We start from the raw sequence: 12615 nt of genomic DNA on the forward strand, positions 1-12615 counted from the left end.
ATGCTGATGTTTTAATAGAACATTAACCGTTACCATTGTCAGGATATATTTTGATGGTTTCTCTTACCAGAGCTGGCTTTATGTGCTGGGGCAGAAGAGATCTGATAGCTACGTTCTGCTAGAGCATTCTGTGAAGAAAGCAGTACATTTTGGGTTACCGGTAAGGCTCATTTTCCATTGTTTAAATAAATGGTGTGGTTTTATTCTTGGTAGTTTCATATGACCTTAATATTAATTAAACCATTAAATTCTGTCTGATTGATTTCTCGCTGCTCCCTTTATCCTAATAACATCTGTGAAAGTTCCATTTGTCAATTTGATGAGACTTTTTTTTTTAGTTTATTGATCAACATTAATTTCCACATATTTACTTGGAAAATTTTCAGAAAAGGCTTATTTTTAAACCAGGGATTGGCAAACTCTCTAGCCCTTGGGCCACACTGGCTCACATCCTGCTTATGTATGGCCCTTAAGCTAAGAATGGGTTGTACATTTTTAAACAGTTGGGGAAAAAACAACAAAGAAGAATATGCAACAGAGACCAAATGTGGTCTGCAAAACCTAAGTTATTTACTGTCTGTTCCTTTATAGAACGAGTTTGCCGATCCTGTTTTAACAATAAAGCCAGCAACTAGTCGTAAACCAGATAGTCAGATTTGTCTTTTCTCATTTTGAGTGACAGGGGAGGACCTGAATTATAATTCAGTTTTCAATGACAAATACTGAGGGGCATTGAAAGGGCATAGTCTGCACCCATGAAATCATAATGGCTGTTAGAATCTAGATTGCCATTGTACAAAGAACCTTATTTCATCTCAAAAACATCTGCTGAAAATGGACCATGGGCAGTGGGACTGCTTACGCATCTGTTTGCAGCAAATTCCAGTAAAATTGAAAGTAATTGTGTGTGTGTAGTAATTTAAACTATATACTTTTCAAATCTGTAAATTGTCCATTTGACTCATTTCTGGGAAAGTTATATGTACAGAATTGATTCTAATGACAAAACTAAGTGGCTCCTTAAAATAGATGATAGACTTCTTAATTACAATTTTTGTTATGGATTTAACAAAATCCTATTTTAGTTGAGCTTTCATCGTTGAAAATTATACTAAAAGTTAATGAAAAGATAATTTTGCTCACGATGGGCATCCTTTCTTAATCCCCTGCTACATCATGTGCCCAGCACTGTTTGACATACTAATTCATTTTAATCCTCACAACAGTTCTTTATAATATGTTTGATGCCTGTTTTGAAGGTGAGAAAGCTAGGTTTGGCTAAGCACCACGTGGCTGGCTGCAGGTCACATAGTATGTGGCAGAGGCGCTGTTTAAGCTCAGGTCCATTTAATGCCAAAGCCCTGGCTATTCTCAGCGAACCAACAGCCTGTCTTCTAGCCCGTTTTTCAGGAACACAGCTCCCGTGGGTCAGGGTCAGGCTATAGGTACTTTCTAAGTAGTGCCATCACTGTGTATATGCTAACATGTGAAATATGGCAAATTTCTGAAGAAAAAAAACACATTCTGTCATGTAATCTCTATCTTGGGTTGTGGGTATATCTGCCCCCTCAGTACCTCGCCTCCCTGGGGATACAGTCCCTCGTTCAGCAGAGGGCTTTTGCTGGGAAGACGGCAAACAAGCTGATGGATGCGCTGAAGGACTCCGACCTCCTGCACTGGAAACACAGCCTGTCGGAGCTCATCGACATCAGCATCGCACAGAAAACAGCCATCTGGAGGCTCTATGGCCGCAGGTGGGTCTTCAGGCGGAAGGTCAGGGCCGTGGGGGCATGACTTCTTTTGCAGACAAGCATTGGCTAGCAAATGGGTTCTGTGAAGGACCAGACAGGTCTTTCCCTCTTTGATGAAAGTTGTTCGTGCTTTATAGTTTCAAAACATTTTGTGCTTTGCACAGACCTTGCAGAGTTTTTTCCCAGGCCCATTCTTATTTATGCCTCCCAATGGCTCTGAGGTGACTGGTGGGTGATCTCCATTTTAGGATGCATAAACCAAGGTTCACACATCTGATGTGCCTGAGATCACAAGTGTAGTTAATAAGTGACAGAGCCAGGACACCGAGCACCGCCCCCTTGCTCTGTGAGACAGGAACCTCCTCCCTTTCACAGGAGGTGTGGGCTAGGGTCCCTCAAGGTGAGCATCCCCTGGACCCCAAACTGTTATGTAGAGAAAGGAGTGTCCTCGGAATAGTTCCAGCCTTGGGTTTAATTTTCATTTAGCCTCCTTTGGCTTGGAATAAACTTCTGAACCGGATTTTTAACCCTGGAGCCCTGCCACTACCTCACTGCTCACCTAGACAATCTGCTGTTTTCGGGATTTCAGTAACGAAAGAAAGTGCCCACTTTACCAGTCTCGTTTCTGTAGCTGCGATCGCTTTTTGGCACAGCGTGGTCTGAAACAGCTGCAGACACTGGCCACAGTTTAGATTGCCAGAGCAGCTGGTGCCAGGACAGCATCAGGTCTGAGTTTAGCCGTGAAGACTGCCAGAAGTGCGGGGAACCGCAAGGAGAACCCGAGTCGGCGGGGGGCCGGAGCTCGGTGCTCCGTTGGCATCACCGGCGTCTCCCGCGGCGCGGCTCACACGGGAAGCTTCCCGCTCTGCAGTGGTGGCAGCTGCTCCCACAAGCCTTCCCTTTCCACGCAATCACGGCGGGCTGTGGCCGAGGGGCAGCCTGGCCCCGACTGACGGGTCCCTTCCCCTCCCCGCCAGCACCATGGCGCTGCAGCAGGCCCAGATGCTGCTGAGCATGAACAGCCTGGAGGCGGCGAACGCGGGCGCGCAGCAGAACAATACCGAGTCGTTCGCAGTGGCGCTCTGCCACCTCGCAGAGCTGCACGCCGAGCAGGTAGGCCGCGACAACGCTCTGCCATTCCTTTTCTCTAGTGCTCCAGAGAGAGCAGGACAGGTCTGGGTGGCTGCGGGTGGCGGAGAGGGTGTAGTGGACTGGGTGCCGGGTTCGCAAAGCCTGTTGTAGGTGGGACCCCTTTCGGCATCCGTGAAGCGAGTAAGAGGTGAGCTGTCTCGGTGTGTCGATGGGAAGGAGTGTGACGGCAGAGCCGTGGGTGTTTACAGGAGAGCGGGAGCGTAATTCGGGGATTGTTAAAACGGTGACAGCACAGGTCCCAGGCCAGGCCCTGCGCTCGGATTTTCACGCGTGTCGTCTCACTGAATCCTTATCAAGAGCCCCACGAGGTCAGCTTTATTATTATCTCTGTTTCGCAGAACAAGAAACTGAGATCCAGGGAGCAAAGCCCTGTACCCACAACCGGTACCTGTCAGTCAGGTCTCCAACCCAAGTCTGAGCGACTCCAAGGAGGACAGTGGGAACTGGACATAAACTTGACTTACGCCCAAGTAACTAGAGTGGTTCTCCTGACAGGGGTTTGACAGCAGGGTCTCGTGCTGCTCTGAGCTGCCTCTCCCCTCTCAGGAAAGAGCTCAGGGAAACCTCTTCTCTAAGCCCTCTGGTGCAGTAGACACTGCCCGGCTGTGCGTGGCTTCCTAGATCATACTGTTTTTCTCCATCTTCGCGGTGGCCTTTGTTGTTAGGTCGCATCATAACGCTCGGTATTTCCTCATCTGCAGCCTGAAGGTCTTTGGGTGGCTCCACCCCTCTCAGAAGCCTTCCCCGTGTTTCGGCCTTTTGCAGTCCTTCAGGAAGCTGTGTAAACTGAGCGGGTGGGTGGGCTCTGGCCGGGGGTACCCAGCCACCTTCACCCGCGCTTTCCTCCGGTACCCAGGACGCCTCGCTCCGGCTGTCTGACCTCAGAACAGCAGGCCGGCGTTCTCGCTGCGTGCTTTCCTCCAGCTTCATCAGCTTCTTGGTTTTTTCCCCTCCTAGCGGCACTGGAATTTCTTTCACATCCTTCTTTTCTTCTCTGGGTGCTACGTGGAGCATTTGGTAACAGATGAGTCAGTGAACCTTCGGTCAGGTATTTGGTGTGACCCCCATGCAACTTTTTTTTCCCCAGCAGCTTTATTGAGATATAATTCATATGCCATACTGTTCACCCAGTTGAAGTGTCCCCGTGTGACTTTCTGAAGTTGAATTGTCTCCACTGACCCCAACCTTAAATACTGGAGTGACTTCCCTTCAGTTCTCTTTGTACGGTAGAAATGACTTTTTTTCTACTGTAATAGAAAAACTCCTGGACAGAAATCTTGTCTTGACTAAATTCTTTAGCCTTGAAACTTTCTCTAAGGCCCATTGTTAGCATTCTGTGATATTTTCCTGGGGGTAGGACCTTGAAAAGTAACCGTGCTCTTTGAATCTACATTACTATTTCTTGTCTTCACCCCGCTTTCATCTCTGGGCTTATGTGAGGGACCCGCTGGTCCATCGTCGCCTGGCTCCGGTGGCCAGGATGTATTGGCAAAACCTTCAGTTGCAGAAGAAGATAGCGACCCCTTTATTTCAGTTCTATCTCTTCCCCCCTTTCCATAACCTGCCTTAGAAAGACCTTTCTAGTGTTATAACATCAGCCATGCAGGTATACTCACTGGACTGATGACTGTCACATTTTTAATTACACAGGTTAGACTCACACCTGTGAAATTAAGTTTGGCCAACTGTGGAGAAGGCTGCTTTATCATGAGTCTCCATTTGCTCTTTTATTTCCTTTGTATGTGCTTCCAATTGTGTTCCGAAATTGATCTCCAAATAAATTGGATGTTGCCCTTAGGGTACGCAGTGACTGGGGCTTGGGTAGGCCTATGAAGAAGCTATGGGCACTGTACTGCAACTTCCAAGCTTCCTCCTGTAACCCAAAGGCTAGAGGAAGTACAGCCCCCTTTGCTCTTTCTGCATAATTCTGATTCCTCATGAATCATTCCTCTCTCCTAGCCTCAGGGATGGCAGGCCTCAGTGGGAATGTTTGGAGGGAACATACAGCATGAGCACTGTTCTCTCTGCTCAGCCTAAATGTTTGACAGCAACTCATCTAAATCCACATACCCAACTCCCTATGGCAGTCATGAAAATAATTGGCAAGACTGGCCAGTTAAAATCACAAGAATAAAGAAATTAATGATCTTTTATTGTAATTCAGTGTAATTTCCGTTTTAAATAACAGTTCACTTGCAGCCTGAGCTTCCTTATGGACAGAAGATGCATTAGCTGATCAAAGATTAAGCCGAATTGAACAGCTTTTGGAGTCAATAGGGTGAACATAAACTTCCCAACAATATGTTTAAAAAAGACATAAACATGCATTCACAGAAAAAGCGTAAGTGACCCCAAAAATGAAAAATTTAAAATTTGGTCATTAAAAAAATTCACATTAATACAGTGAAATATTAATTTCACCAATTAAATAGGCAGAGATGCTTAAGTATCAGGGGAGGAGAGAGGCACAGAGTGCTGGTGTGAAAGTACTTGCTACTTTTCTGGAGGGCGACTAGGAATATATGTCAGAGCTGAAAAGTGCCTGTCATTTTGCTCAGCAATTCAGCTTCTCAGGTTTTTAGCCTAAGGAAATAATTAGATAAGTATGCAGAGATATATGCACCAAGATAGTCATTGTAGCGGTTTTTAAAGTAGAAAAAATTAGAAATAACCAAAATATCCCAAACCATGAGATTATTTTGGTATACCATAGTCTCTTTACCTAATATTTCGATGCTATAGGTTTGTATTTGACACTGGAAAGATTCATTCATTGAAAAACTACTGAGTGCCTACCATGTGGTAAACAGTGCTATAGGCAATTTATAAAAATATGTGTGTCTATTTTTTGAATATTTGTGTTTTATATTTATGTTCATAAGTCTAGAAAGATATGTATCAAAACATTAACTATGATTTTGTTTGATGGGATCAAAAATAATTTGTCTTTTTCTTGTTTACATGTATTTTGTAAGTTTTTTCTAGAGAGAAGATGAATTAAATGTATGATTTAACAAATAAAATATATTAGAGCCTAAAATATGGCCCTTTGAGATTTGACAGTCTCTGCCTAGTGGCTTCCAGGGTACTGCACCAAGAACAGGTGACTCACGTCTGCATCCTGGGTGCGGGTGCGGCAGGTGTGGTTTCAACACAGCCGTGCTCATCTCGTCCTTTCTGTTTAGGGCTGTTTCGCTGCAGCTTCAGAAGTGTTAAAGCACCTGAAGGAACGATTCCCACCTAACAGTCAGCATGCCCAGGTAACCTGTCTTTTGCATGGCATTGGATTTATTTCTGAAAAGATTATTTTTACTATGTGGTTGTCAGAGTGGGGTATCTTAGAGTCGCCCCTTGGTTTCTCGTGTCTTGGTCCCTTTCTGTGACATCTGTGCATCGAGGTTACCATAGCTACTCAGGAGACTCTGTAAGCTCTCTTCTAGAAGGCTGAGAGATAAGCTCTGAGAAAAGATTTAAAGTCGGGTACTTTTTTTCTTCCTGTCTCCATATATGGTTTTAAGTTAGTATTCTTTATATCTCTAACTGTATGGGAGTAAGAAAAAAAATCATCAGTGTCCTTCCGATAACTCGAGAATTAGGTTTCAGTTACATTATTTTGTCTCACACTTTGCATCTCTAATCTTTCCCTCCCAGAACTGAGTGACCTTTTGGGAAGATGCTGCACTCAGAGGGAATGAACGTTAGAAAGCAGTTCGAGGCCCTCTGTTCCTTATTGCACCAACTTTTTACCTCTGACGGTGCTGAGAAAACTGTTACAAGGGGCCTCTTTCTCTTCCCTCCCTTAACAAGTTTCGTCTTCAGTGGGTTAGGGAATTTGAAATCATAAGAGGCCTCAGCCCGGGATCTCCTCCCCTGGTCCCTGAGGCTGCCGTTCACATGGGCTGTTGGCTCCGCATCATCAGATACAGCGTGAGTGCCCATCTGCAGGCGAGCTGTGCTGGGCTCTGAATTCAGAGCACGCGGAGGGAAAGACGGTGAGCAGACATGATGCAAGATAGCACCCGAGGGTGAAGTGTGGTTCTGTGGTAGCGCTAACGTGATGGAACAGTTTTCGTTACCTGACGTTCCAGCCATTTTTAAAGAAGGTGCACAATAAAATAAATAACCGAAAAGATACAATTTAATTCATAGTTTATAGACAAAACATGTATGACTGATAAATATATAACAAGATGCTCAATCTAACTAGAGGTCAGAGATAGACAAATTAAAACAATAATGAGATATTTCATACCCATCAGATTGGCCAAAAGTAAATTACTGACTTTACCAATCATTAGTGAGCATGTGGAGCAACGAGTAACGTCTTATACTCCTGGTGGGGTGTGTAAACTGGTACAACCCATTAGAAGAACAAACGGGCACCATATTAAAGTGAAGTGCATGTATCCTACAACCCAACATTTCCACTGCCCGCTGTATACCTGACATAAACCTGCACAGCAGGAGTGCATGGAAATGTTTATTCCAATATTTTTCAGAAGAGTGAAAAATCGGTACTACCTAAATACCTATCAACACAAGAATAAATAAGTGGTCACTTATTTATATAACTTATTTGAAAACTATTTGAAAACTATTCATCAGCGAAAGGGACGAACTAGAACTTATTGTATTAACATGTGTAAGTCCCCCAAAACAATGTTGAGCTTAAAGGTGGGTTGTCAAAGGATGCATACAGTATGATGCTTTTTATACAAAGTTTAAAACCATACAAGATCATACTGTCTACTGTTTAAGGATAATTGTTTGTGTTGTAAAAGTATAAGAATATGAATGGAATGGTATCAAAATCAGATCAAGTGCTTACTTTGGAAAGAGAGGAATGGAATTTATAAAGGACTGCAGTAGTATGTAATAGTATCTGAAGCAAGTAAATCAGAATGCTGCGATGTGACAAAGTTGATGACTGGCACACGTGTTTGTTGTTTTATTCTTAGTGCTTTTACACATAGTTGAAATATTTTAAGATAGTTTTTAAATCTTCCCCCAAAAAGAATGTATGTGAATTGTAAGGATATTTGCTAAGCAAGCCAAAATACTTTTTTTCTCTGTTGAATAATGAGGCGAACACTTGCCATTTTGTCCCTAATTGTATTTTTTTTCTTATTAGTTATGGATGCTTTGCGATCAGAAAATACAGTTTGACAGAGCAATGCATGATGGCAAATATCATTTGGCTGATTCACTTGTTACAGGAATCACAGCTCTTAATAGCATAGAAGGTGTATATAGGTAAGAAACTTGGAAAACTCCAACCCAAAATGAATTACTTCTCAAATGGCTTTATTCTTATTTGTTTTGCGTGAATTAATTTATTACCTTTAGCTTAGAGAAAAACTTTATTCTATTTATTAGGTACTTATTACAGGAAATGAGAAAATACAGATAAGCAAAATGGAGAAAATAAGTACCATTCAGAGATAATCACTAACATTCTGATAGCTATAGTTCCAGACTTTAGTCTTGTGTGGTGTGCGTTACACATATGTGCTGACACACACACTTTTTTCCCCCTCTTTTAACAAAAATTATATTAGGCACAGCTCTTCCCTTTGGGGGGTCTAATTACAGCCTAATTGAGGAAATGGGGAGTGTAACCTCGAAAGTGACTATATTCATAACCCTTGCAAACATCAACATAACCCCTTCTGTCTATTTGTTTCTGATTCAGAAAAGCAGTTGTACTACAAGCTCAGAACCAAATGTCAGAGGCACACAAGCTTTTACAAAAATTGTTGATTCATTGTCAGAAAATCAGGAACACAGAAATGGTGATCAGGTAAGAAAGGTCTCCCGTGCATCTCATAGGCGGCGCTTTGTGGTGGCTGCTCTCATCCCATGTCTTCCTCCTTGCGGGTAGTGTCCTGCTGTCCGTGGCAGAGCTGTACTGGCAGTCTTCCTCCCCCACCATCGCGCTGCCCGTGCTCCTGCAGGCCCTGGCCCTCTCCAAGGAGTACCGGCTACAGTACTTGGCCTCCGAAACAGTGCTGAACTTGGCCTTTGCCCAGGTAAGCTGATCTCTGTTTTTATAGCACATATTTGTACTCAAGAACTGGCAAGTCTGTGACTGCTTTTTGGTTCTGAAAAGGATAATAATGAGCTTTCACTTCTTAACCTTGAAGTCTGGAGAATGTAGTCTCTGTGGCAAGCCCCCCATGGAAGTCTGGAGTTGTGAACTTGGCGGCAGGCTGCCACCTCCCAATGGCACTGGCTTCACCGACCCATATATTTATTTAGTGAGGGAAACTCGCCTCTTTATTGAGGACAGTTGCATCATATTAATGATTAGCTGGCCCAGAGCTATGCCTGATTTAACAAGGGGCTGAGTAGAATAAAGAAATGAGGAAGTCACATGGTCATTAAAAGATTTTGGAAATTAAGTTGTTTTATGTTTGTTTTCTATCTCCCTCTGTAGAATAGTAAGGCCACGAGAGAGGGGACTCTTGGTTTTTCTGTATCCTATGGTACCTAGAAGGACTTGCATATAGTAGCCTTTTAACAAATATTTATTGAGTAAATGAATTTCGAACTCACCGAAGGAATTTACTAACTAAAGCAGAGGTTCCTCAAACTAACTGTGCATTAGAATTATTGGGAAGTTTTAAAAATATCTATATACCTGCCCTTGCCTTGAGCCAAGTGTCAGAACTCGAGGGGGCAGCCTGGGCACCTGTTTTCCTTAGCGGCTTTCTCAACAATTCTTATTTTTTTCTTTTTTTCTTTTTCTTTCTTTTTATTTTTTATTTTTTAAGCGAGGCAACCCTTGCTCGATCTCACAGATTGCAAGGACCTTGTCAGCTTACAGTCTCTTATTTTTTATTTTTTTATTTTTTACGCCTACAGCACCTGGACTTCCTAGGTGGTCTCCCATCCAAGTACTAACCAGACCTGACCCTGCTAAGCTTCCGAGATCAGACAGGATTGGGCTTGTTCAGGGTAGCATGGCCATTAATTAATTTCTTAATTAACATAAAATTTATGTAACATAAAATTCACCATTTTAACCATTTTAAAGTATATAATTCCATGAATTTTAGAATATCTATGTTTTATCTATATATGGATATATACTAATATCTATATAGATTTCTAATATCTACCTATATAGGATATTTTAGAATATTTATAGTGTTTTGCAACCGTTACACTGTCTAATTCCAGAATATTTTTGTCACACCATAATGAAACCCCATATCCATTAAGCAGTCACTCTCCATTTCCCCACCTTTCCAGCCCCTGGCAACCACTCATCTACTTTCTGTCCCTGTGAGTTTGCCTGTTCTGTATATTTCATGTAATGGAATCATACGATATTTGGCCTTTTGTGTCTGGCTTCTTCACTTGGTGTAATGTGTTCAGGGTTCATTCATGTCGTAACGTGTTAGTCCTTCATTCCTTTTAATGGCTGAATAATATTCCATTGAGTGTATATACATTTCATTTATTCATTCATTGGTCGATGGACAATTGGGTTGTTCCTACCGGTTATGAATAGCTGTTCTTAATATTCATGTACAAGTTTTTGTGAGGATATCTGTTTTCATTTCTCTTGCATATATTTAGGAGTGGAATTGCTAACATGATTCTGTTAAACTTGATTGATATTTATATACTGCACTACTGTTGCAATCCTGGGATAAACCCCAGTTGATCGTGGCGTACGATCCTTTTAACATGCTGCTGGCTTTGGCTTGCTAGTATTTGTCAAGGATTTTTGCTTCTATATTCATAAGGGATATTGGCCTGTAGTTTTTTTTTCTTGTGATAGCTTTACTTGCTGTGATATTAGGGTATCAGTGACCTCACACATACTGACCTCTTCTATTTTTTGAAAATAATTTGAGAAGGATTGGTGCTGATTCTTTGAACATTTCATAGAATTCACCTGTGAAGCCATCTGGTCCTGGACTTTTCTTTGTTGGAAGTTTTTTTTTTTTGTTTTTTGTTTTTTGTTTTTTTTTTGGTTACTGATTCAGTCTCCTATAGGTCTGTTCAGATTTTCTATTTCTTTTTGAGTCAGTTTTGGTAATTTGTGTCTTTCTAGAAGTTTGTTCATGTAATCTAATCTATTGGCGTATAATTGTTCGTAGTAGTCTCGTGTACTCCTTTTTACTGCTGGGAGGTTGTTAAGTCCCCGCTCTCAGTCCTGATTTCAGTCATGTGGGTCTTCTCTTTTTCCTTGGTCAGTCTAGCTTAACAGTTTGTTCGTTTTCTTGGTCTCTTCAGAGAACCAACTTTTCTATTGTTGATTCTATTCTATTCTAAACTGGTTTTATTGTTTTTCTAATTCTCTGTTGTGTTTATCTTCACTCTAATATTTATTATTTCCTTGCCTCTGTTAGCTTTGGGTTTTCCTTTTTCTAGTTTCTTATGGTAGAAATTTAGCTTACTGATTTGAGATCTTTCTTTCTTTTTTAATGTTTGCCTTTACAGCTTTAAATTTCCTTCACTGCATCCCATATCTTTTGGTACGTTGTTTTTGTTAATCTCAAAATATTTTCTATTTTCTCTTGTGATTTCTTCTTTGACCTATCAGTTATTTAAGATGTGTTGTTTAATTTCCATGTGTTTGTGAATTTTCTGGATTCCCTTCTATTACTGGTTTCTTATTTCATTCTCCCCCCACAAAAAAAGTGCTGTCAGAGAAGATACATTGTATGATTTCAGTTTTTATAAATTTATTATTACTTTGTGGCCTAACGTAGGATCCGTCCTGGAAGAAGTTCTGTGGGCACTCGAGAATGAGTATTATGGTGTCGTTGGGCAGAATGCTCTGTGGATGACTATTCAGGCTAGCTGGTTTATGGTGTTGTTCAAGTCTTTTATTTCCTTATCTTCCTTCTAGTTATTCTATCCATTATTGAAAATAAGGTTATTATACTCTCAAACTGTTATCGTTGAGCTCTATTTCTCCCTTCAGTTCTGTCTGTTTTTGTTTCATATATGTGAGGATTCTCTTTGGTCTATGTATCTTTCTAATTGTGTCTTCTTGATGAATCGACCCTTTTCACAGTGTATAACGTCCTTCTTTGTCTCTGGTAACAGTTTTTGACTTAAAGTCCGTTTCGTCTGATATTAGTATAGTCACTCCAGCTCTCTTTTGGTTACTGTTTGCATGGAATATCTTCTGTCCTTTTACTTAAGCCTATTTGTATCTTTTAATCTTAAAGCGAGTCTCTTGTACATAGCATGTAGTTGGATTATTCTTTTAAATCTATTCTGCGAATCTCCGTCTTAATTTTAATTGAAAAGCTCAATCCATTTACATTTAATGTAATTATGGATAAGAAAGGACTTACTCTGTTTTGCTGTTTTTTCCTCTGTCTTGGGTCTTCTCGTTCTTCAGTTCCCCATCACTGCGTTCTCTTGTGTTAAATAGTGCGCCATTTTAATCCCCTGTTTCCGTTACTATATACTTCTGAGAAATTATCTTAGCAGTGCCCCTTCCTCCAGTGGTCCTTCTGCAGCTAGTTTGACCCTTTGGAATCACCAATCTTAAGGATTTCTGTGCTGAATTTTTTTGTAAAGACAAAAACCTTTCCATAGTGTGGATAACTGTTCCCTACTGTGCCTATTGTGGTCTGAAATCAGATGTCACACATTGTAGTTTCTAAGGGTGTAATGCATATTAAATGTAGTGCATGTCAGGAAAAACGTAAGCTGGACATGGCGCTTCGGGAGAGGAGAGCTG

The 12615-nt window shown here is 41.5% G+C and overlaps 1 protein-coding gene and 1 pseudogene across 2 annotated transcripts in view; one reads left to right on the forward strand and one right to left on the reverse strand.

Annotated features, from left to right (window-relative positions):
- Positions 1-12615, forward strand: part of ANAPC5 (anaphase promoting complex subunit 5) — a 32954-nt gene that overhangs the window by 19264 nt on the left and 1075 nt on the right. Inside the window, exons 9-15 of one of the 2 annotated variants that reach the window (XM_006910015.2) lie at positions 71-160; positions 1573-1754; positions 2729-2864; positions 6089-6163; positions 8035-8156; positions 8596-8703; positions 8785-8932. In XM_006910015.2, the coding sequence (XP_006910077.1) occupies positions 71-160; positions 1573-1754; positions 2729-2864; positions 6089-6163; positions 8035-8156; positions 8596-8703; positions 8785-8932 (861 nt within the window). Of the gene's footprint in view, positions 1-70; positions 161-1572; positions 1755-2662; positions 2865-6088; positions 6164-8034; positions 8157-8595; positions 8704-8784; positions 8933-12615 lie in introns of both variants that reach the window. The other variant, XM_025045461.1, reaches the window with a different exon arrangement.
- Positions 9759-9877, reverse strand: LOC112478424 (annotated as a pseudogene).

This window comes from Pteropus alecto, unplaced genomic scaffold (genome assembly GCF_000325575.1).
Source record: "Pteropus alecto unplaced genomic scaffold, ASM32557v1 scaffold213, whole genome shotgun sequence".
Taxonomy (NCBI): domain Eukaryota; kingdom Metazoa; phylum Chordata; class Mammalia; order Chiroptera; family Pteropodidae; genus Pteropus; species Pteropus alecto.